General features: G+C 41.6%; 1 protein-coding gene across 3 annotated transcripts in view; it reads left to right on the top strand.

The window, feature by feature from the left end:
• The first annotated feature begins 4182 nt into the window (after positions 1–4182).
• The window catches only part of LOC110531632 (neutral amino acid transporter A), a 42597-nt gene continuing 24817 nt past the window's right edge, over positions 4183–21962 (top strand). The window contains exon 1 of one of the 3 annotated variants that reach the window (XM_090217650.1): positions 4183–4611. Coding sequence is in view for 1 of the 3 variants with exons in the window: in XM_090217649.1 (XP_090073775.1) it covers positions 19033–19544 (512 nt within the window). In the remaining 2 variants the exon portion in view is untranslated. Of the gene's footprint in view, positions 4612–18765; positions 19545–21962 lie in introns of those variants that run through there. The other 2 variants (XM_090217649.1, XR_016491170.1) reach the window with 2 other exon arrangements.

Here is a 21962-nt window from a genome sequence, read left to right as displayed (position 1 = left end):
CCATATACGACCCACCACTGCGACCTGTATGCTCTCGTTGACTGGCCCTCGCTTCATATTCGTCGCCAAACCCACTGGCTCCAGGTCATCTATAAATCTTTGCTAGTTAAAGCCCCGCCTTATCTCAGCTCACTGGTCACCATAGCAGCACCCACCCGTAGCACACGCTCCAGCAGGTATATTTCATTGGTCACCCACAAAACCTATTCCTAGTTTGTCCGCCTCTCCTTCCAGTTCTCTGCTGCCAATGACTGGAATGAATTACAAAAATAACTGAAGCTGGAGACTCATATCTCCCTCACTAACTTTAAGTATCAGCTGTCAGAGCAGCTCACAAATCATTGCACCTGTACATAGCCCATCTGTAATTAGCCCATCCAACTACCTCATCCCCATATTGTTATTTATTTTTTGCTCCTTTTCACTCCAGGAACAATCGTTAGTTGCAACATTCAGTTTTGGACATGAGTTTGAGTTTATTTTTATTTTTACAAGGACAGTGCACATTAATCAACATTTCAGTAAAAGTGGTTTTAGCCAACCGGCTAATTTTCAACCGCAGTCCCTGGGCAGGTTATTAAAAACAATTACAATATAGACAATAGCAACATAGGACAAGCAAGACGTAGCATACAGACATAGCGGCAACACACAGCTAGGGACCATGTTCACAAATCTGATTGACCATAGCCATGTCTTCAAGCATTTTGTGAAAGTGTGATATGTGGTGCAGTTATGTGTGTCTGATGGCAGTGTATTCCAGACATGGGAAGCTCTCACAGAGAAAGCGGATTGACTAAAGGTGCTTTTCCTTAAGGGAACTATACAGTCACCTCTCATGGCATACCTTGTTGGATTTGCTGCCATATGTTTGAGTTTTCTGTTTAACAAAAGTACTGAGTGGAGGGGGAGTCAGGCCATTTAGGATCTTGAATACAAGACATGCGTCAGTGCATTGCACAAGATTTTCCCAACTCAGGAGCTCATGCTTTCTGAGGATGTAACATTGATGATGGCTATTAAGCTTCCTATCAAGCACTTTGAGAGCCTGTTTGTAGACAGACTAAATGGGTTTTGATGTTGTACAGCAAGCTTGGGCCCAACTAGTCAAGCAGTATGTTAAGTGGGGGAGTATCATATATTTGAAGTACAGTTTTGCTACCTCTGGAGTCAAACAATTTCGTATAAATCGGAAATTAGCTAGGTTGAATTTGGTTATTTGAATGACCTTTTTCACCTGCTTTTTAAAAGAGAGGTTGGAATCAAGAATGATGCCAAGGTACTTCAAATCAGGTACCACCTGGAGCTTCTCCCCTGACACATAGACATCTGGCTCAGTAGCATCTAAGTAGCATCATCACCCTCTTTGTGAAGAACATGCAGACTGTTTTTTTCACATTGAGATGCAAACACGAGTCACTGAGACACTTTGTAACCTGGACCATTACAGTAGTGAGTTCTTGTGCAGCTTGTTGTTTGCTCTTTGCATGCACATATATCACTGTATCATCTACATACATTTGAACTACAGACCCAGTACAGACAGAAGGCAGATCATTAATGTACAGGCTGAACAGGAGGGGCCCCAGTATTGACCCTTGGGGCACGCCCACATCATAGCTAAGAGTGGGCGACAGCTCATTGTTCACTCTGACACACTGAGTTCTGCCTTCAAGGTATGATTTCATTCATCTCAAGGCATCGGGGGAAAAGTTGAACTTGGGCAATTTTTAATGAGAACCTCATGGTTAACAGTATCAAAAGCCTTCCTTAGGTCCAGAAACACAGCCCCAACAACACCCCCTTTGTCCATCTTGGACTTCAAATTTTCCAGAAGAAAGCAGTTGGCTGTTTCTGTTGAGTGTTTTGCTCTGAAGCCAAACTGCATGGGGTGTAATGTGAAGGGGCTGTTGCTGAGGTGGGCAATCAGTTGTTCTGCTACACACTTTTCAACAACCTTCAACACCACAGCTAGTATACTAATGGGCCTGTAGTTACTCACGTCAGCAGGGTCACCCGATTTAAAGATGGACGTTATTATGGCTTCCATGACTTCCATACCCTTGGAAACACCCCCTGACCAATAGATGTGTTGGTGACCTTAGTAATGGGGCCAATGAATGTCTATTTGTAGTTTTTAAGATAGGCAGAGTCCAGCCAAAACACATCTTTGGCTTTAGAGTTCTTTAGTGAGCTAATCACCTTGTTCACCAGAAACCTCCCTTATGAAGACAGGTTGAGCGTCATTCACTAGCACTGAGCCCAAGAAATCAGTGGAGGGGTTCTGTGACAGTACCATGACAGATTCAATTAAGTAGGAATTGAAGGGTATTGCTATTTCGACTGCATCCTGTGTTAGATTGTTATTCACCATGATTTCTAGTCTTTTTTGCATTGTTACTGTGACGGTATTCCTCTTCTGACGAGGAGTATGAAGGATCAGACCAATGCGCAGCGTGGTAAGTGTTCATATTATTTTATTGGAACAGAAACACTAAACAAAATAACAAAGAGAGTGAAACGAACACAAAACTGTCCTGTAAGGTGCAGCAACACAAAACAGAAAACAACTACCCACAACCCATAGTGGGAAAACAGGCTGCCTAAGTATGGTTCTCAATCAGAGACAACGATAAACAGCTGCCTCTGATTGGGAACCATACCAGGCCAAACACAGAAATACAAAAACATAGAACAACACATAGAATGCCCACCCCAACTCACGCCCTGACCAAACTAAAATAGAGACATAAAAAAGGAAACTAAGGTCAGGACGTGACAGTTACTATGTTCTTTCCTAGTTAACTTTTTTAGATTCTCCCAGATCAATTTAGAATTTCCCTTTGCTTCACCAATTATGTTAATAAAAACGTTTTCCTTGGCCTGTCTGATTTCTTTCATTACCTTATTTCTCAACATGGTAAACACACGTCTGTCATGCTCTAATTTGGATTCTATGGCTGTTTTTAGAGCATAATCTCATTCTTTCATCTATTTCCAGATTTCTCCATTTAGCCAAGGAAGAGTGCTCTTTTGGCCAGGTTTGGATTTGATTTTCTTTAGGAAGCCATTTATTGTAGTCTGGATTGTGGATAGAAAAATCTGATTATCAATTTCCACATCTGTATAGGATGTAACGTTCGTCGTCTTCCTCTGATGAGGAGTAAGAGAGATCGGACCGAGGTGCAGCGTGGTATGTGTCCATATTTATTTGAATGAACACAGAAATAACCAAAATAACAAAGAGAACCGCTCGAAAACCGTTCTGGCTGGTGCAGACACACAACAGACAACAGAAAATAATCACCCACCAAACACAATAGAAAACAGGCTCCCTAAATATGGTTCTCAATCAGGGACAACGATTGATGGCTGCCTCTGACTGAAAACCATACCAGGCCAAGCACAGAAATAGCAAATCATAGAAAAACTAACATAGACTACCCACCCAACTCACACCCTGACCATACTAAAACAAAGACATAACAAAAGAACTAAGGTCAGAACGTGACATAGGACAAGAGACCATTCCAGTAAATTCCCTTAATTGCATTTTCAGAATTATTTAATTCACTCTTAGGTATTCTTAGTTGATTGGGCTTTCTAAAGGTAGAGAGGTTAAACCTGTTCTTAGACAGCTTTCTGGCTATAATTGTCAGATTATGATCAGATAGCCCAGTAACCATATTGAATGATTTAGTCTCTCTGGTTTATTACTGATCACCAAATCAATCTGTGTTTTAGAGCAACAAGTCACCCTGGTGGGCCCTTTAACTAGCTGTGTGAGGTCAAAGGTTTTAGTGGTCCATTTGAGAGTTTTCCTACAAGACTTGTCTTCATAATTCATGTTAAAATCTCCCATTAAGATGACTTCTTTCCCAAAATCACATTCCCTCAGCATGTTATTCAACTGATCAAAAAACACACTTTTGGTGGAAGGTGGTCTATACATTCCAAAAAGGGTAAAATACATTTGGGGAGACAGAGTAACGTTCAGGCCGATACATTCTAGTTCATTATCACATGACCACTCAATTTGTTTACATCGGATATGTTCTTTAATGTAAATCATCACACCCCCTCCTCTTCCTTCAATCCTGTCTCTCCTGAAGACATTGTAGCCAATCACAATCAGAGCAGCATATGGAGAGGTTTTATGGAGCCATGTCTCTGAGAGGCAGAGGAAGTCAAGGTTGGAGTCTGTGAGTAGATGTTGAATTTGATCACTTTTTGGAACGACACTACAAATGTTCAAGTGCCCCCCTAGTAGTCCCTTGGGTTTAGCTTGTGGGTCCCAGATGACTCGAGAGTGATTGACACATTGAAAAAAGTTACATTTTCTGACGGATGGGTTATGCCGTTTTGTTTCGTTTTGATTAGGGGAGGTTCGGTAGCGCATTTAACAATCCCTCCCGCCTGCACTGGATGCGGGGAACTAATTAAAACAGCTTGCGTACCAGAAGCAGAGTCAGGGATCGCATATAGAAACTTGGATATGTTTGCAGAGTCAAATTCCATCTTGGAGCCGGGTGAGTCTAGAGAAACCATGGGACCATAGCACTCACCCACTTCCGCAGCGGCGACGATCAGTGGACGAGGCCATCCACTGCGGTGAGTATCGCTGGCTCGGTGATGTTAGGCCCAGGATTGAGTTACACATCCCCAGAGAGCAGGAGGGTAGTGAACAGGTAGTTTAACAGTTTCCGATAAATGTTGGACTTGTGTTTGTTACGCCTAAGCGGTTCAGTGGAATAGGGAGCGAGGTAGACTTGGCCATTATTCAGAACATTATGGTATGCTGTGTACTGTCCGCTTCCGTGGAACGGTGAACCAATGTGTTTGGTGTTGATATTCTCCGGCAGTAGATTGTTTGTGTCATCCCAGCAAGGGATGAGATTATCAGTAGAGCAGCTACATAACTGACAATCATGGCAATGTACTGGAGATAAAACACATCATTGCGCTTTAAATCTTTGCATGTTACTTAGCTGGGGACGGCGTACACCTGATATTTTAGACAAAATAACAGCATTCGTAGGAGAAGCGGCACCTGCCGCACCTCCCTCCCTTCCGTTTTTTCGAAGCCCATGTGATCTGTGTTTCTTATACAGACTTATACATGAATTACATGTACCCATTGCTTCTTGAAGAATATAACTTATTAATGATTAAAGAGCTTAGTTTAACTGTCGTATCCCATCAGAACTCAAAATATAACCTTGTTTTATCTCAATGCTTGTAAACAAAGTAAATGTAAGCAAATAGTAAATGTAACACAATACAGTCTAAAACATATTTAAAACTATAATGTTGATATAGCATCATGGGTGGTCAGTCCTTGCATCCATAATTTTGTCTATGAATTTGAGAGTGATATTATTTCTCCAGCCCCTCCCTCAGCTTTTTACCAAAACAACAGTGGCTGGGATTACGTTTTGTTATCGTTTCAACTTCTGATTGGCCCCAGGTGTTCCTTCGGTTGTATGAGACAAGAGCCGGGATTCAAACCTTGACCCAGAAAATATAAATTACGAATTTGCCTATATCAAATCTCCCATTCCTCTCAAAAATCTTTTAGAAAGTTGTTGCGCAGCATCTGTCCTCGTGCCCCTAGACCTTAGTGCTGCTTTTGATACCATCGATCACCACATTATTTCGGAGAGATTGGAATCCCAAATTGGTCGACACAGAGTTCTGGCCTGGTTTAGATCTTATCTGCTGGAAAGATATCAGTTTGTCTCTGTAGATGGTTTGTCCTCTGACAAATCAATTGTGCATTTCGGTGTTCCTCAAGGTCTCCGTTTTAGAACCACTAATGTTTTGACTCTATATTTTACCTCTTGGTGATGTCATTCGGAAACATAATGTTAACTTTCCCTGCTATGTGGACGATACACAGCTGTACATTCCAATGAAACATGATGAAGCCCCAAAGTTGCTCTCCCTGGAAGCCTGTGTTTCTGACATAAGGAAGTGGATGGCGGCATTTTTAAAAACTTTTAAACTCGGACCAAACAGAGATGCTAGTTCTAGGTACCAAGAAACAAAGAGATCTTCTGTTGGATCTGACAATTAATCTTGATGGTTGTACAGTCGTCTCAAATAAAACTGTGAAAGACCTTGGCATTACTCTGGACCCTGATCTCTCTTTTGAAGAACATATCAAGACTGCTTCAAGGACAGCTATTTTCCATCTACATAACATTACAAAAATCAGAACCTTGCTGTCCAAAAATTATGCAGAAAAATGTATCTATGCTTTTGCCACTTCTAGATTAGACTACTGCAATGCTCTACTTTCTGGCCACGTGGATAAAGTACTAAATAAACTTCATGTAGTGCTAAACACGGCTGCTAGAATCTTGACTAGCACCCAAAAATGTGATCATATTACTCCAGTGCTAGCATCTCTACCACTGGCTTTCTGTTAAGGCTAGGGCTGATTTCAAGGTTTTACTGCTAACCTACAAAACATTACATGGCCTTGCTCCAACCTATCTTTCTAATTTTGGTTATGCCATACATACCTACACGTACGCTACGGTCACATGACGCAGGCCTCTTTATTGTCCTTAGAATTTGTAAGCAAACAGCTGGAGGCAGGGCTTTCTCCTATAGAGCAAACTTTTTATGGAATGGTCTGCCTATCCATGTGAGAGACGCAGACTCTGTCTCAACATTTATGTCTTTATTGAAGTCTCATCTCTTCAGTGGGTCTTATGATTGAGTGTAGGGGTGTGAAGGTGAACGGAAATGCACTGGAGCGACAATCCGCCCTTGCTGTTTCTGCCTGGCCGCTTCCCCTCTCTCCACTGGGATTCCCAGCCTCTAACCCAATTTCTGGGACTGAGTCACTGGCTTACTGGTGCTCTTCCATGCCGTCTCTAGGAGGGGTGCCTCACTTGAGTGGGTTGAGTCACTGACGTGATCTTCCTGTCCGGGTTGGCGCACCCCTCGGGTTCGTGCCGTGAGGGAGATCTTCGTGGGCTATACTCATCCTTGTCTCAGGGTAGTAAGTTGTCCGGGGGTATTGTCGGACGGGGCCAAAATGTCTCCCGACCCCTCCTGTCTCAGTCTCCAGTATTTATGCTGCAATAGTTTGTGTTGGGGGGCTAGGGTCAGTCTGTTATATCTGGAGTATTTCCCCTGTCTTATCCGGTGTCCTGTGTGAATATAAGTATGCTCCCTCTAATTATCTATTTTTCTCTCTCTTTCTCTCTGAGGACCTGAGCCCTAGGACCATGCCTCAGGACTACCGGATCTAATGACTCTTCGCTGTCCCCAGTCCACCTGGTCGTGCTGCTGCTCCAGTTTAAGCTGTTCTGCCTGCGGCTATGGAACCCTGACTTGTTCACCGGACATGCTACCATGTCCCGGAACTGCTGTTTTTGACTCTCTCTCTAACGCACCTGCTGTCTCTAACTCTGAATGGTCGGCTATGAAAAGCAAACTGACATTTACTCTTGAGGTGCCGACCTTTGCACCCTCTACAACCTCTATGAACGTTTCAACATCTTGGCCATTTACTGTTATAATCTCCACCCAGCACAGCCAGAAGAAGACTGGCCAACCCTCAGAGCCTGGTTCCTCTCTAGGTTTCTTCCTAGGTTCCTTGTTTTCTAGGGAGTTTTTCCTAGCCACCATGCTTCTACATCTGCATTGCTTGGGGTTTTAGGCTGGGTTTCTGTATAGCACTTTTTTGAATTGGTATAGCTCTGTTGGCTTGGTGTCTCTGACTACCAGAAGGACCCAGCATTGGCTACTTTTTGTATATAAACCGGTTCTTCAGAGACAACCTGTAAGAAATATTGGTTGCTAAATCCTTAGAAATGACGGACTATGTAAAAAAAACTGTTTGTCACTAAATCCGTCTAGAAGGACCATGTAAAAATGGTTGGCTGGTATGGCCTCACCCGTCTGAGAGATTGGCTGTGAATGGCCTCACCCGTCTGAGAGATCGGCTGTGAATGCCCTCACCCGTCTGAGAGATCGGCTGTGAATGCCCTCACCCGTCTGAGAGATCGGCTGTGAATACCCTCACCCGTCTGAGAGATCGGCTGTGAATGCCCTCACCCGTCTGAGAGATCGGCTGTGAATGCCCTCACCCGTCTGAGAGATCGGCTGTGAATGCCCTCACCCGTCTGAGAGGTCGGCTGTGAATGCCCTCACCCGTCTGAGAGATCGGCTGTGAATGCCCTCACCCGTCTGAGAGGTCGGCTGTGAATGCCCTCACCCGTCTGAGAGGTCGGCTGTGAATGCCCTCACCCGTCTGAGAGGTCGGCTGTGAATGCCCTCACCCGTCTGAGAGATCGGCTGTGAATGCCCTCACCCGTCTGAGAGATCGGCTGTGAATGCCCTCACCCGTCTGAGAGATCGGCTGTGAATGCCCTCACCCGTCTGAGAGGTCGGCTGTGAATGGCCTCACCCGCTGTATACTTATAACTGATTAGTTTGGTTCTGCCCTCTATAGTGCTGACCAGTTAGAACATGATGTTGAGGTCCTTCACTATACTCTTGATAGTCACCACAACACACACACACACACAGACACCTCTGTTTCCATTTGAGGATGTTTATATGATTCTGGTAACCTGAATGACTTGGAATCTTATTGTTGTGGTTCTATAAAACAAAGATATGCACACATGTAAACAGTATTAATTAAAACTTCTTCGGGATCGGTGTCCCTTCCATGTGACGGCTGAGCTACCGTAGGCTAATGCGATTAGCATGACGTTGTAAGTAACAAGATTTCCCAGGACATAGACATATCTGGAAGAAAGCTTAAATTCCTGTTCATCTAACTGCACTGTCCAATTTACAGTAGCTATTACAGTGAAATAATACCATGCTGTTGTTTGAGGAGAGTGCACAATTTTGAACATGAAAAGTAATTAATAAACAAATTAGGCACATTTGGGCAGTCTTGATACAAAATGTTGAACAGAAATGCAATGGTTAATTGGATCAGTCAAAAACATTGCACATACACTGATGGCATGTTGTGGCCAAAATCTAAATTGCACCTGGGCTGGAATAATACATTATGGACTTTCTCTTGCATTTCAAAGATGATGGTACAAAAAAATCTAAAGCATGTTAGTTTTTTCTTTGTATTATCTTTTACCAGATCTATTGTGTTATATTCTACTACATTCCTTTTACAGTTCCATAAACATCAAAGTGTTTCCTTTCAAATGATACCAAGAATATGCATATCCTTGCTTCAGGGCCAGAGCTACAGGCAGTTAGATTTGGGTACGTCATTCTAGGCGAAAATTGAAATAAAAAAAAGGCTAATCCTTCAGAGTTTAAGGGTTATAACTATGCAATATTTAAGTGGTAATGCCCAACGGTAGTTGGAGGATATATTGCATGTGTGTTGTTAGGCCCGAGACGAAGTCGAGATCCGGCAAACCGTGCCAATATGTCCTCCAAACACTGGCTTCAAGGGCACTTTTGAATGGGTTAATGGGTTACAAACATATTACAAACATATTCAAATAATGATTGACATATTTTCATTAAAAACGTTATTTGGATGAATTTATTCATACTATTTTATCCTTCTACAAGATATAGTCCCAACACAAACCTTTGTTCTGTATCTATGGACTCGACCCAGTCGTTCAGTCTTTTTGTTCTGTATCTATGGACTCGACACAGTCATTCTTTCTAAATGTTCCATTGCCATACTGGCTGTCAAAGTTGCTTGCTAGCTAGCCAACTATGACTAACTTACAGTCATGTCAAAAAAGTGCAGCCAGAATAACAGTAAAGTAGCTGCATTTGCAATTGTTTAAGCTGTTTTCTAGTGACATTTATTTGGAAACGTCCATAACAGTGAGCTAATGAGGCTTGAGACTCATATCTCCCTCACTAGCTTTAAGCACCAGCTGTCAGAGCAGCTCACAGATCACTGCACCTGTACATAACCCATCTGTAAACAGCCCATCTATCTACCTCATTTCCATACTGTATTTATTTATCTTGCTCCTTTACACCCCAGTATCTATACTTGCACATTCATCTTCTGCACATCCACCATTCCAGTGTTTAATTACTTCGCCACCATGACCTATTTATTGCCTTAACTCCCTTATCTTACCTCATTTGTACTTAACTGTACAGTGACTTGCGAAAGTATTCGGCCCCCTTGAACTTTGCGACCTTTTGCCACATTTCAGGCTTCAAACATAAAGATATAAAACTGTATTTTTTTGTGAAGAATCAACAACAAGTGGGACACAATCATGAAGTGGAACGACATTTATTGGATATTTAAAACTTTTTTAACACATCAAAAACTGAAAAATTGGGCGTGCAAAATAATTCAGCCCCTTTACTTTCAGTGCAGCAAACTCTCTCCAGAAGTTCAGTGAGGATCTCTGAGATTTCCCAAGCTTTAAACATCCCAAGGAGCACTGTGCAAGCGATAATATTGAAATGGAAGGAGTATCAGACCACTGCAAATCTACCAAGACCTGGCCGTCCCTCTAAACCTTCAGCTCATACAAGGAGAAGACTGATCAGAGATGCAGCCAAGAGGCCCATGATCACTCTGGATGAACTGCAGAGATCTACAGCTGAGGTGGGAGACTGTCCATAGGACAACAATCAGTCGTATATTGCACAAATCTGGCCTTTATGGAAGAGTGGCAAGAAGAAAGCCATTTCTTAAAGATATCCATAAAAAGTGTTGTTTAAAGTTTGCCACAAGCCACCTGGGAGACACACCAAACATGTGGAAGAAGGTGCTCTGGTCAGATGAAACCAAAATTGAACTTTTTGGCAACAATGCAAAACGTTATGTTTGGCGTAAAAGCAACACAGCTCATCACCCTGAACACAACATCCCCACTGTCAAACATGGTAGTGGCAGCATCATGGTTTGGGCCTGCTTTTCTTCAGCAGGGACAGAGAAGATGGTTAAAATTGATGGGAAGATGGATGGAGCCAAATACAGGACCATTCTGGAAGAAAACCTGATGGAGTCTGCAAAAGACCTGAGACTGGGACGGAGATTTGTCTTCCAACAAGACAATGATCCAAAACATAAAGCAAAATCTACAATGGAATGGTTAAAAAATAAACATATCCAGGTGTTAGAATGGCCAAGTCAAAGTCCAGACCTGAATCCAATCGAGAATCTATGGAAAGAACTGAAAACTGCTGTTCACAAATGCTCTCCATCCAACCTCACTGAGCTCGAGCTGTTTTGCAAGGAGGAATGGGGAAAAATTTCAGTCTCTCGATGTGCAAAACTGATAGAGACATACCCCAAGCGACTTACAGCTGTAATCGCAGCAAAAGGTGGCGCTACAAAGTATTAACTTAAGGGGGCTGAATAATTTTGCACGCCCAATTTTTCAGTTTTTGATTTGTTAAAAAAGTTTGAAATATCCAATAAATGTCGTTCCACTTCATGATTGTGTCCCACTTGTTGATTCTTCACAAAAAAAATACAGTTTTATATCTTTATGTTTGAAGCCTGAAATGTGGCAAAAGGTCGCAAAGTTCAAGGGGGCCGAATACTTTCGCAATGCACTGTATATAATGGCTTATGCCTGTTCCTGTAATAGTGTCAGTTTAACATCTGTTTCTCTGTGACTGGTCCATCAGTGATCCAGGTGTATCAGATTCTACCTCTCGCTAGTCTAGTGGTCCTCTACAGCCTTAACAAAGTTCAAGGGGGCCGAATACTTTCGCAAGGCACTGTATATAGACTTTTTGTTTTCTTTTGTTCTACTGTATTATTGACTGTATGTTTTGTTTATTCCATGTGTAACTCTGTGTTGTTGTATGTGTCAAATTGCTATGCTTTATCTTGGCCAGGTTGCAGTTGCAAATGAGAACTTGTTCTCAACTAGCCTACCTGGTTTAATAAAGGTGAAATATATATATATTTTTTAAAAGGCTCGATTTCGCCTGGCATAGAAAACATACTCACTTGTCAGGACAATGTTGTTCAGAGGAGCTAGCCAACGACACTGCCTAGCTGGGCTGATGAGACAGTGGATTGCTCAGTCCGATGGAACAGAGTAAATAGGTATTTTAATATCATAGATTTAGCCTGTGGCAACTTGTGGAGTAGACTACGGCTGGAATGCGGTTTTAACCAATCAGCAATCAGGATTAGACCCATTCGTTGTATAAACATGTATGTATGAGCTAGGTCCAATAACTGTCTGGGATGACTCTAGAACAGGCCTGGGCAATTATTTTCCATGGAGGGCCACATTAGAACATATTTTTGCCATCGCGGGCCAGAATCATATTACAGGATGATACACCCCGTTTGTTGTTGGATTCACGTCTCCATCTCAACCAAACATCTAAGTTAAAGAATATGACTAAATCAAATCAGAATGTATTTCAAGTTCGATTTGATATAATCCTTTCTATACCTTATATTTTTGGTTGAGATGGAGATGTGAATCCAACATATTAATTTGTAGAAAAACTGGAATTACTACCAGACTAAATCAGTGGCACAGATCGAACTATACTTGCAGGATATACATCTCCTTCAAGTGTTGATTTTTGGTTGCGTTGCCAACCAAACACAATTCAATATCACTTTTAAAATACAATAGACAGCCTACTAACTTGTTGATAAATTAGATGATGAATTTGTGTCCCCAAATCGCCCCAAAATATAAATTAAAGAATGGGATTAAGCCAGTGTCTCAGATGGAACTATCCAAGCAGTAGAAACATCTCCTTTAAATGTTGATGCATTTCTTCTTATGTAATCATAGAAAGTGTTTATGTTCTAGATAACATGCATAGGTCATCACAGGTCTGTGGAGATCTTCACCATTGCTGTTATAATCTGTCAGAACTAGAATGACATTGATCACTTGCTCCATGTACTTTTTATGTAATCTCAACTGTGCTTTTAGATGGTTGAAAGGATAGGGAAAACACATTGGGAATTCAACTAACTTTTTGTCTTTTTGAGTGGGTGAATATACTGTAGGTTGTAATCTCATTGATCAACGTCTCAACCAAATATTACCCAGTTATCCACATTGAAATGACAGTGTCCCCAGAGGGTAGTTTCTGATATACCTGGATCACTGATGGACCAGTCACATTTATTTAATTATATTAAGAAGTGGTGGTAGGTAGAATATCTTTATTGTAGTTGTCTCACAGAGGTACGCTGGACTCATTTAGGTGGTGGAAGTCAATTAGGATTTGACGTTAGAGAAGTGCGAAACCGAAAGTAGCCTTGGCTGTAGACCGTTGGTTGTAACGTAGCCCAGATGTATGACTCTAAAGCAGCCTACCGTCACTCTTTAAGGTCCAATGATCTTTATATACTGAAGAAAAATATAAACGCAATATGCAACAATTTCAAAGGTTTTACTGAGTTACAGTTCATGTAAGGTAATCAGTCAATTAAAATAAATCAATTTGACCCTAATTTATGGATTTCACATAACTGGGCAGGGGCATAACCATGGGTGGGCCTGGGAGGGCATAGGCCCACCCACTTGGGAGCCAGGCCCAATGACTGGGGAGCCAGGCCCAGCCAATCAGAATGAGATTTCCCACACAAAGGGGCTTTATTAGAGACAGAAATACTCCTTAGCTTCATCAGCTGTCCGGGTGGCTGGTCTCAGACGATCCCGCAGGTGAAGAAGCCGGATATGGAGGTCCTGGACTGGCATAGTTACACATGGTCTACGGTTGTGAGGTCGGTTGGAGTACTGCCAAATTGTCTAAAACGATGTGGGAGGCGGCCCATGGTAGAGATATTAACATTCAATTATCTGGCAACAGCTCTGGTGGACATTCCTGAGACATCTGTAACATTGTGTTGTGTGACAAAACTGCACATTTAAGAGTGCTGTTTTATTGTCCCCAGCACAAGGTGCATCTGTGTTATGATCATGCTGTTTCATCAGCTTCTTGATGTGTCACACCTTTCAGGTGGATGGATTATTTTAGCAAAGGAGAAATGCTCACTAACAGGGATGTAAACAAAAATTGTGCACTAAATTTGAGAGAAATACTGTACATGTTTTGTGCATTATGGAACATTTCAGGGATCTTTAATTTCAGCTCATGAAACATGGGACCAACACATTACATTTTGTATTCATATTTTTGTTCAGTAAATGTTATTTTCAGCGGTATACTGACTGTGGCAGCCAAAACAGCCAAATACTCCGTCTAAAAGTGAATCGATTCTTAATTGCAATATGGCTCTAGAATAATAAAGCCCTTGACTTTCATGTCACATTAAAATAATTTCACAAATGCAAAATATACCCTTACTGTACAAGGTTTTAACTGGCTTTATCACAGTTGCTGTGGACAGTATTTTTCAGTGACAACATGTTTCTGGCAGCCTTCTTCCATTACACACAGGTGTTTGAAGCATGATAGACAGCTAATTAGCACAGGTGGAACCTCTGTCTTCCATCTGTAATCCATAAACATGTGCTGTAACATGGAGATATGGCCCAGTGGGAACACTAACCCTCATCCTATCAAGGTGTGTACCAATTTAACCCTTTGTTTTTTGACAATTTTTTCTCACTGATATGAAAGATAATCCTTATGCTTTTAAAACCGTAACCCAAGTGATGCATGTTAAACAGAGCATCATGGAACGTCTTAAGGATCCGCCCCTTTTTTTCAATTTTCGCCTAAAATGACATAACCAAATCTAACTGCCTGTAGCTCAGGACCTGAAGCAAGGATATGCATTTTCTTGATACCATTTGAAAGGAAACACTTTGAAGTTTGTGGAAATGTGAAACAAATGTAGGAGAATATAACACATTAGATCTGATAAAAGATAATACAAAGAAAAAAAAACGTTCCTAGCCCAGGCGCAATTTAGAATTTTGCCACTAGATGGCAGCACTGTATGTGCAAAGTTTTAGAGTGAAGTAATGAACTATGGCATATCTATTAAAAATGTTGTATCAAGACTGCCCAAATGTGCCTAATTGGTTTATTCATACATTTGTGCACACTCCTCAAACAATAGCATGGTATTATAATACCATGTAATGGCTACTGTAAATTGAAGCTTTCTGCCCATATCAGATATGTCTATGTACTGGATTTATTTTTTGTTTCTTACAACCTCATGCTAATCACATTAGCCTACGTTAGCACAACCATCCCGAGGACAGGACACTGATCCTGAAGAAGCTGTAGTACTCCCACCTACAGAAGAGGCCTTCTTCCAATGACTCTTATGTGTAACGTAATGGACCTGAGACTCTTATGACTCTTGTGTGTAATTTAATGGAACTGACAGTCATGACCAAGGCCTAGATGTAATGTAGTCTCAAAGACTGTACAGTATGGTAGCCTGTAGATTTAGTTTAGTGCACAAGTTCAAACTGTAGATTCCAACATCCATCCCTACTAGTCTACAAGGGTGATTTAGTTTTAGCTCGCCGGTGGCCTAGATGTGGGCAGAGATTTCACAATGGAATATAAACCATGTACAGTTTTATGAATATTCAATCTAAAGTGTATATGGAAATAACAAAATCACTGTTACATCAAAAATCAACATCAGACAGGGACAGCTGATCAGCTGATCAAGATCATCTACATATAAATCTGGAACCTGATTAACAGACAACATGGCCGTCTCATATGAAATATATAGCATATACTTATCAAAATGACCTATTAAGTTTGTTCATTAATGTAAGTAACTTAGGCCTACCACCCTAGCCATTTAGCTAACTGACAGATTTGGTAACAAAATGACTTTTTCTTTTATAAGTGACAGTAAATTAGGCCTTCTTATTAGAAAGCTGCAGCATGTTTTAGATATGTTCAAACTGTCAGTAGGCCTATTGGGAGGAGGACAGGAATCTCTGAGTGGGAGATAACCTTTATTATGGTGTCATCTAGTTGGATTCTAGGAGTGATGACAGTCTGCCTCCGTGTCACTCAAAGTAGGCAGAAGTCCAGATAAAAAAACCTCTGAATAATCAATCATTCACACAAAGCCTATAGGAAATTAAGTTACTGCAGGCTATTTGGCCTAACCTATTTCTGTTATCATGCATTAGGCCTATCATTGCACTGTGTGCCATATTCACATAGGGGCGGCAGGGTAGCCTAGTGGTTAGAGCGTTGGACTAGTAACCGGAAGGTTGTGAGTTCAAAGCCCCCGAGCCGTTCTGTCGTTCTGCCCCTGAACAGGCAGTTAACACACTGTTCCTAGACTGTCATTGAAAATAAGAATTTGTTCTTAACTGACTTGCCTAGTTAAAAAATAATATATATTATAATGATGTTGAGAGCCTATAAGCTACACCATGACACAACACAAGATCACCAGAGATTGATTTGTAGCCTAAACTTTATTCATGTACAGCCTACAAAATAACATTGCTGCAATTTTCAATCTTATAGGATAACTGACATTACATAATATCTGAAGATGTAGGACGACTGAGATCTACGCAGACCCCTAAAAGGCCTGTCCGCTCGCGTACAATGTTGAATGGATTATTAGCAGGGCCGGGCGGTAAACCCGCCCCTCGTCTTCTTTGGCAACTGCATGTGTTATTTTGGGATCGGGAACAAAGTATTTCGGTCTCAATGACAACATGAAGCACATAGGAGTTATGAGAGAATGGTCTGACAGTACGCATCGATGCACGGATTTTAAGAGCACCTAATTGTATCCAAGATAGGCTATATGATTAATAACTGTAGCCTAGCCTATAGCCAATAGGACTAGCTCCTAGCATATACAGTGCCTTCGGAAAGTATTCAATCCACTTGATTTATTCCACATGTTGTGTTATAGCCTGAATTCAACATGGATTATAATGTATTTATTTTCTCACCCATCTACACACACTACCCCATAATAACAAATGGGAAACATGTTTTTAGACATTTTTGTAAATGTATTGGAACTGAAATACAGAAACATTTCATTGTACATAAGTATTGACACCGCTGAGTCAATACATGTTAGAATTATGTGTGGCAGTGATTACAGCTGTGAGTCTTTCTGGGTAAGTCTCTAAGAGCTTTGCACACCTGGATTGTACAATACTTGCACATTATTCTTTTCTTCTAGCTCTGTCACGTTTGGTTGTTGATCATTGCTAGACAGACATTCTCAAGTCTTGCCATAGATTTTCAAGCCCATTTAAATCAAAACTGTAACGAGGCCACTCAGGAACATTAAATGTCACCTTGGTAAGCAACTCCACTGTAGATTTGGCCCTGTGTTTTAGGTTATTGTCCAGCTGAAAGGTGCATTTGTCTCCCAGTGTCTGTTAGAAAGCAGACTGAACCAGGTTTTCCTCTAGGATTTTGCCTGTGCTTAGCTCTATTCCATTTTTTTTATAAAAAAAAACTCCCTAGTCCTTGCCAATGACAAGCATACTCATAACATGATGCAGCCACCACCATGCTTGAAAATATGAAGAGTGGTACTCAGTGATGTGTTGTTGGATTTGCCCCAAACATAACGCTTTGTATTCAGGACATGAAAGTTCATTTCTTTGCCACATTTTGCTGCAGTTTTACTTTAGTGCCTTGTTGCAAACAGGATGCATGTTTTGGAATATTTTTATTCTGTACAGGCGTCCTTGTTTTCACTCTGTCATTTAGGTTACTATTGTGGAGTAACTACAATGTTGTTGATCCATTATCTGACTTGTTAAGCACATTTTTACCCCTGAATTTATTTAGGCTTCCCATAACAAAAGGATAGAAAACTTATTGACTCACAACATTACAGCTTTTCATTTGAATGAATTTGGGTATTGTATTGTGTGTAGGCCAGTGACATAACATCTCAATTTAATCCAGGCTGTAAAACAACAGAATGTGTAAAAAAGTTAAAAGGTTAGGCTCTGTAGGCTCCATCCCAACAGCGTGCACATTACCAGTGGCCCCATAGGCATGATTCACACCCCCATTCAGACCCACCATCACCAAACAGTACTGCATAAAGTACATGTCATTCATGGAGAGTTTGTCTCACTCACATGTTTTATTAATTATTATAAACTGGGTGGTTCGAGCCATGAATGCTGATTGGCTTACAGCAGTGGTATATCAGACCGTACACCACGGGAATGATAAAACATTTATTTTGAATGACTTTAGTAACCAGTTTATAATATCAATATGGCGCCTCAGGGGTTTGTGGTATATGGCCAATATACCACGGCTAAGTGCTGTATTCAGGCACTCTGCATTGCGTTGTGCACAAGAAGAGCCCTTAGCCGTGGTATATTGGCCATACACCACACCTCCTTGGGCCTTATTGCTTAAATAACCTATAGGCATGATGTCATTCATGGAGAGTTTGTCTCACTCATATGTTTCATTAATTAATAACCTATAGGCATGATGTCATTCATGGAGAGTTGGTCTCACTCATATGTTTCATTAATTAATAACCTATAGGCATGATGTCATTCATGGAGAGTTGGTCTCACTCATATGTTTCATTAATTAATAACCTATAGGCATGATGTCATTCATGGAGAGTTGGTCTCACTCATATGTTTCATTAATTAATAACCTATAGGCATGATGTCATTCATGGAGAGTCTGTCTCACTCAGAATGTTTAATCAAGTAATTCGCTATACAGGCCTAAGTTATTTCATCTGCAGATAATGACTAGTGTAAAATAATGACACAACTAGAGGTACACTAAATCAAATATTATCTTTGAAATGTTGACATTTTTCTCTCATTTCCAGTCACAACATGTATCAATACAAATGCACAGTTGCAGACCCAGGCAATTTCTCCCACTGTTGCATCAGATGGTCTTAATATTGAGCAAAAGGAGGAAGTGCGCATGTCCTCTTTTTTTTAGTGTGTAGCCCCTCTCTCACCATTGGTGGAGAAACACGTTGCGTTTGACAGGACTAATTACGCTTGCATCAGTCTACTCGCAAATGCTACTCGTCTGAGAGTGTGTTCTCCCACGCTGCTCCAGGAACATTCAATTTTCTCACGAATTTACCGTTATTCAGTGTTCTGCCCCACAATTTCCATCAACATGGAGAAGAAAAACGGACACACAATGACCGATTCGGTCTCCACCGACGACATCTTGGAGAAGAATGGAAAGAAGAAGACAAGCTGTAAAGACAAGTTGATGAGATTTTTGAATAGGAATATGTTAGTGATAATGACGGTGTCTGGAGTTCTAGTAGGCGTCGGCCTCGGAATGATGGTTCGGAATATGAACCTAACCCGGGCGCAGATGACTTATTTTGCTTTCCCCGGTGAGATGCTTCTGAGGATGCTGAAGATGATCATCCTTCCTCTGGTCGTGTGCAGCCTGATCTCCGGCGCCGCCAGCCTGGACACGCGCTCCTTGGGGAAACTAGGAGGCATCGCGGTCTCCTACTTCCTGGTGACCACACTCATCGCATCGGGAATTGGTGTGTCCCTCGCCTTTATTATCAAACCGGGAGTCGGTGCCGGGGCTCTGAACACAAATAATCTAGGTCTCGAGAGCGTCAATACCAACAAGGAGACCACGGATTCGTTTTTAGATCTTGCAAGGTAACGGTTGCGGGGATGAGGTTATTGTTTCAATAGGCTAATACATGTATTATGTTAAAGAGTGTTTCTTGAGAGGAAATAAGCTAGCATGGCTGAGGGGGTGAGATGACTGGGGGGGGCGGGTAGTAGTAGAGTAAATGCGTGCTCCACTAATTCCCCCGGCCGCAATACTGTAGCCTATATAGGTTACACACATGAGAGCCAAGGCGCATGCTTGTTCCAGTACCTTACATGGAATTACATGGCACTCAGAAATCAAGAGACCTAGGCATGGATATAGATGGTCATTGGTCAATATTTTGGGGGGAATTAGTTAACATATGTTTTTCATTTACGTGATTTGTTTATGCATAATGGTACAATATAAAGCAGTAAGAAAAACAAAACAGACCCTGACAGGAAGAATCACAGCAAACAAACAACATAAAATAACTATAGCATTCCCATGAGACAAAGGTTCTCACACAGTGTGTCATTGGGTGTCTGCCTGTCTGCCCGTCTGTGTGTCTGCCTACCTATAACTCCCTCTCTACCTGAATGACTGTCTGTGTGTATGTCTGTCGGTCTATGTGTCCAACTATCTGCAAGTCAAACGCTGGGCCTGCCCTCCTATCTGTCTGCCTTCCTGTCTGTCTACCTGCCTGTCCATCTGTCTGTCTGCATCTGAGGGAAAGCTGACAGCTGTTAAACCCAGGATTCTGTTCTGCACAAAGAAAAGTTATCTGTAGGGAAGCCCAAGCTACGCCACAGCTGGCGTATGTCAACTACACAGGCATGCTCACAACCATACAGCACAGCCATATAGCACAGCCATATAGCACAGCCATATAGCACAGCCATATAGCACAGCCATATAGCACAGCCATATAGCACAGCCATATAGCACAGCCATACAGCACAGCCATATAGCACAGCCATATAGCACAGCCATATAGCACAGCCATATAGCACAGCCATATAGCACAGCCATATTGCACAGCCATATATCACAGCCATATAGCACAGCCATATATCACAGCCATATATCACAGCCATATATCACAGCCATATATCACAGCCATATATCACAGCCATATATCACAGCCATATATCACAGCCATATATCACAGCCATATATCACAACCATATAGCACAGCCATATAGCACAGCCATATATCACAGCCATATATCACAGCCATATATCACAGCCATATATCACAGCCATATATCACAGCCATATATCACAGCCATATATCCCTGTATGGCTGTACATGTATTCCAATACTCTATACATGCCACTGTTGGTGCATGACTGAAAACACTTGTGCCTCTTATCATAAAACACAGCATCAGGTATCAATGCAGACTGTCTGGGACAAGAATTCACCTGTCCTGAAGTATTAGTGGTCTATTACAAACTGTCTGGGACAAGAATCCACCTGTCCTGAAGTATTAGTGGTCTATTACAAACTGTCTGGGACAAGAATCCACCTGTCCTGAAGTGTTAGTGGTCTATTACAAACTGTCTGGGACAAGAATCCACCTGTCCTGAAGTATTAGTGGTCTATTACAAACTGTCTGGGACAAGAATCACCTGTCCTGAAGTATTAGTGGTCTATTACAAACTGTCTGGGACAAGAATTCACCTGTCCTGAAGTATTAGTGGTCTATTACAAACTGTCTGGGACAAGAATTCACCTGTCCTGAAGTATTAGTGGTCTATTACAAACTGTCTGGGACAAGAATTCACCTGTCCTGAAGTATTAGTGGTCTATTACAAACTGTCTGGGACAAGAATCCACCTGTCCTGAAGTATTAGTGGTCTATTACAAACTGTCTGGGACAAGAATCCACCTGTCCTGTCTGGGACAAGAATCACCTGTCCTGAAGTATTAGTGGTCTATTACAAACTGTCTGGGACAAGAATCACCTGTCCTGAAGTATTAGTGGTCTATTACAAACTGTCTGGGACAAGAATCGCCTGTCCTGAAGTATTAGTGGTCTATTACAAACTGTCTGGGACAAGAATCACCTGTCCTGAAGTATTAGTGGTCTATTACAAACTGTCTGGGACAAGAATCTACCTGTCCTGAAGTGTTAGTGGTCTATTACAAACTGTCTGGGACAAGAATCCACCTGTCCTGAAGTATTAGTGGTCTATTACAAACTGTCTGGGACAAGAATCCACCTGTCCTGAAGTATTAGTGGTCTATTACAAACTGTCTGGGACAAGAATCTACCTGTCCTGAAGTGTTAGTGGTCTATTACAAACTGTCTGGGATAAGAATCACCTGTCCTGAAGTATTAGTGGTCTATTACAAACTGTCTGGGATAAGAATCACCTGTCCTGAAGTATTAGTGGTCTATTACAAACTGTCTGGGATAAGAATCACCTGTCCTGAAGTATTAGTGGTCTATTACAAACTGTCTGGGACAAGA

Source organism: Oncorhynchus mykiss, chromosome 23 (assembly GCF_057628025.1).
Source record: "Oncorhynchus mykiss isolate SJ-2025 chromosome 23, ASM5762802v1, whole genome shotgun sequence".
Classification (NCBI taxonomy): domain Eukaryota; kingdom Metazoa; phylum Chordata; class Actinopteri; order Salmoniformes; family Salmonidae; genus Oncorhynchus; species Oncorhynchus mykiss.
Note: the sequence above shows the minus strand (reverse complement) of the source record. Positions and strands in the feature narration are given on the sequence as shown.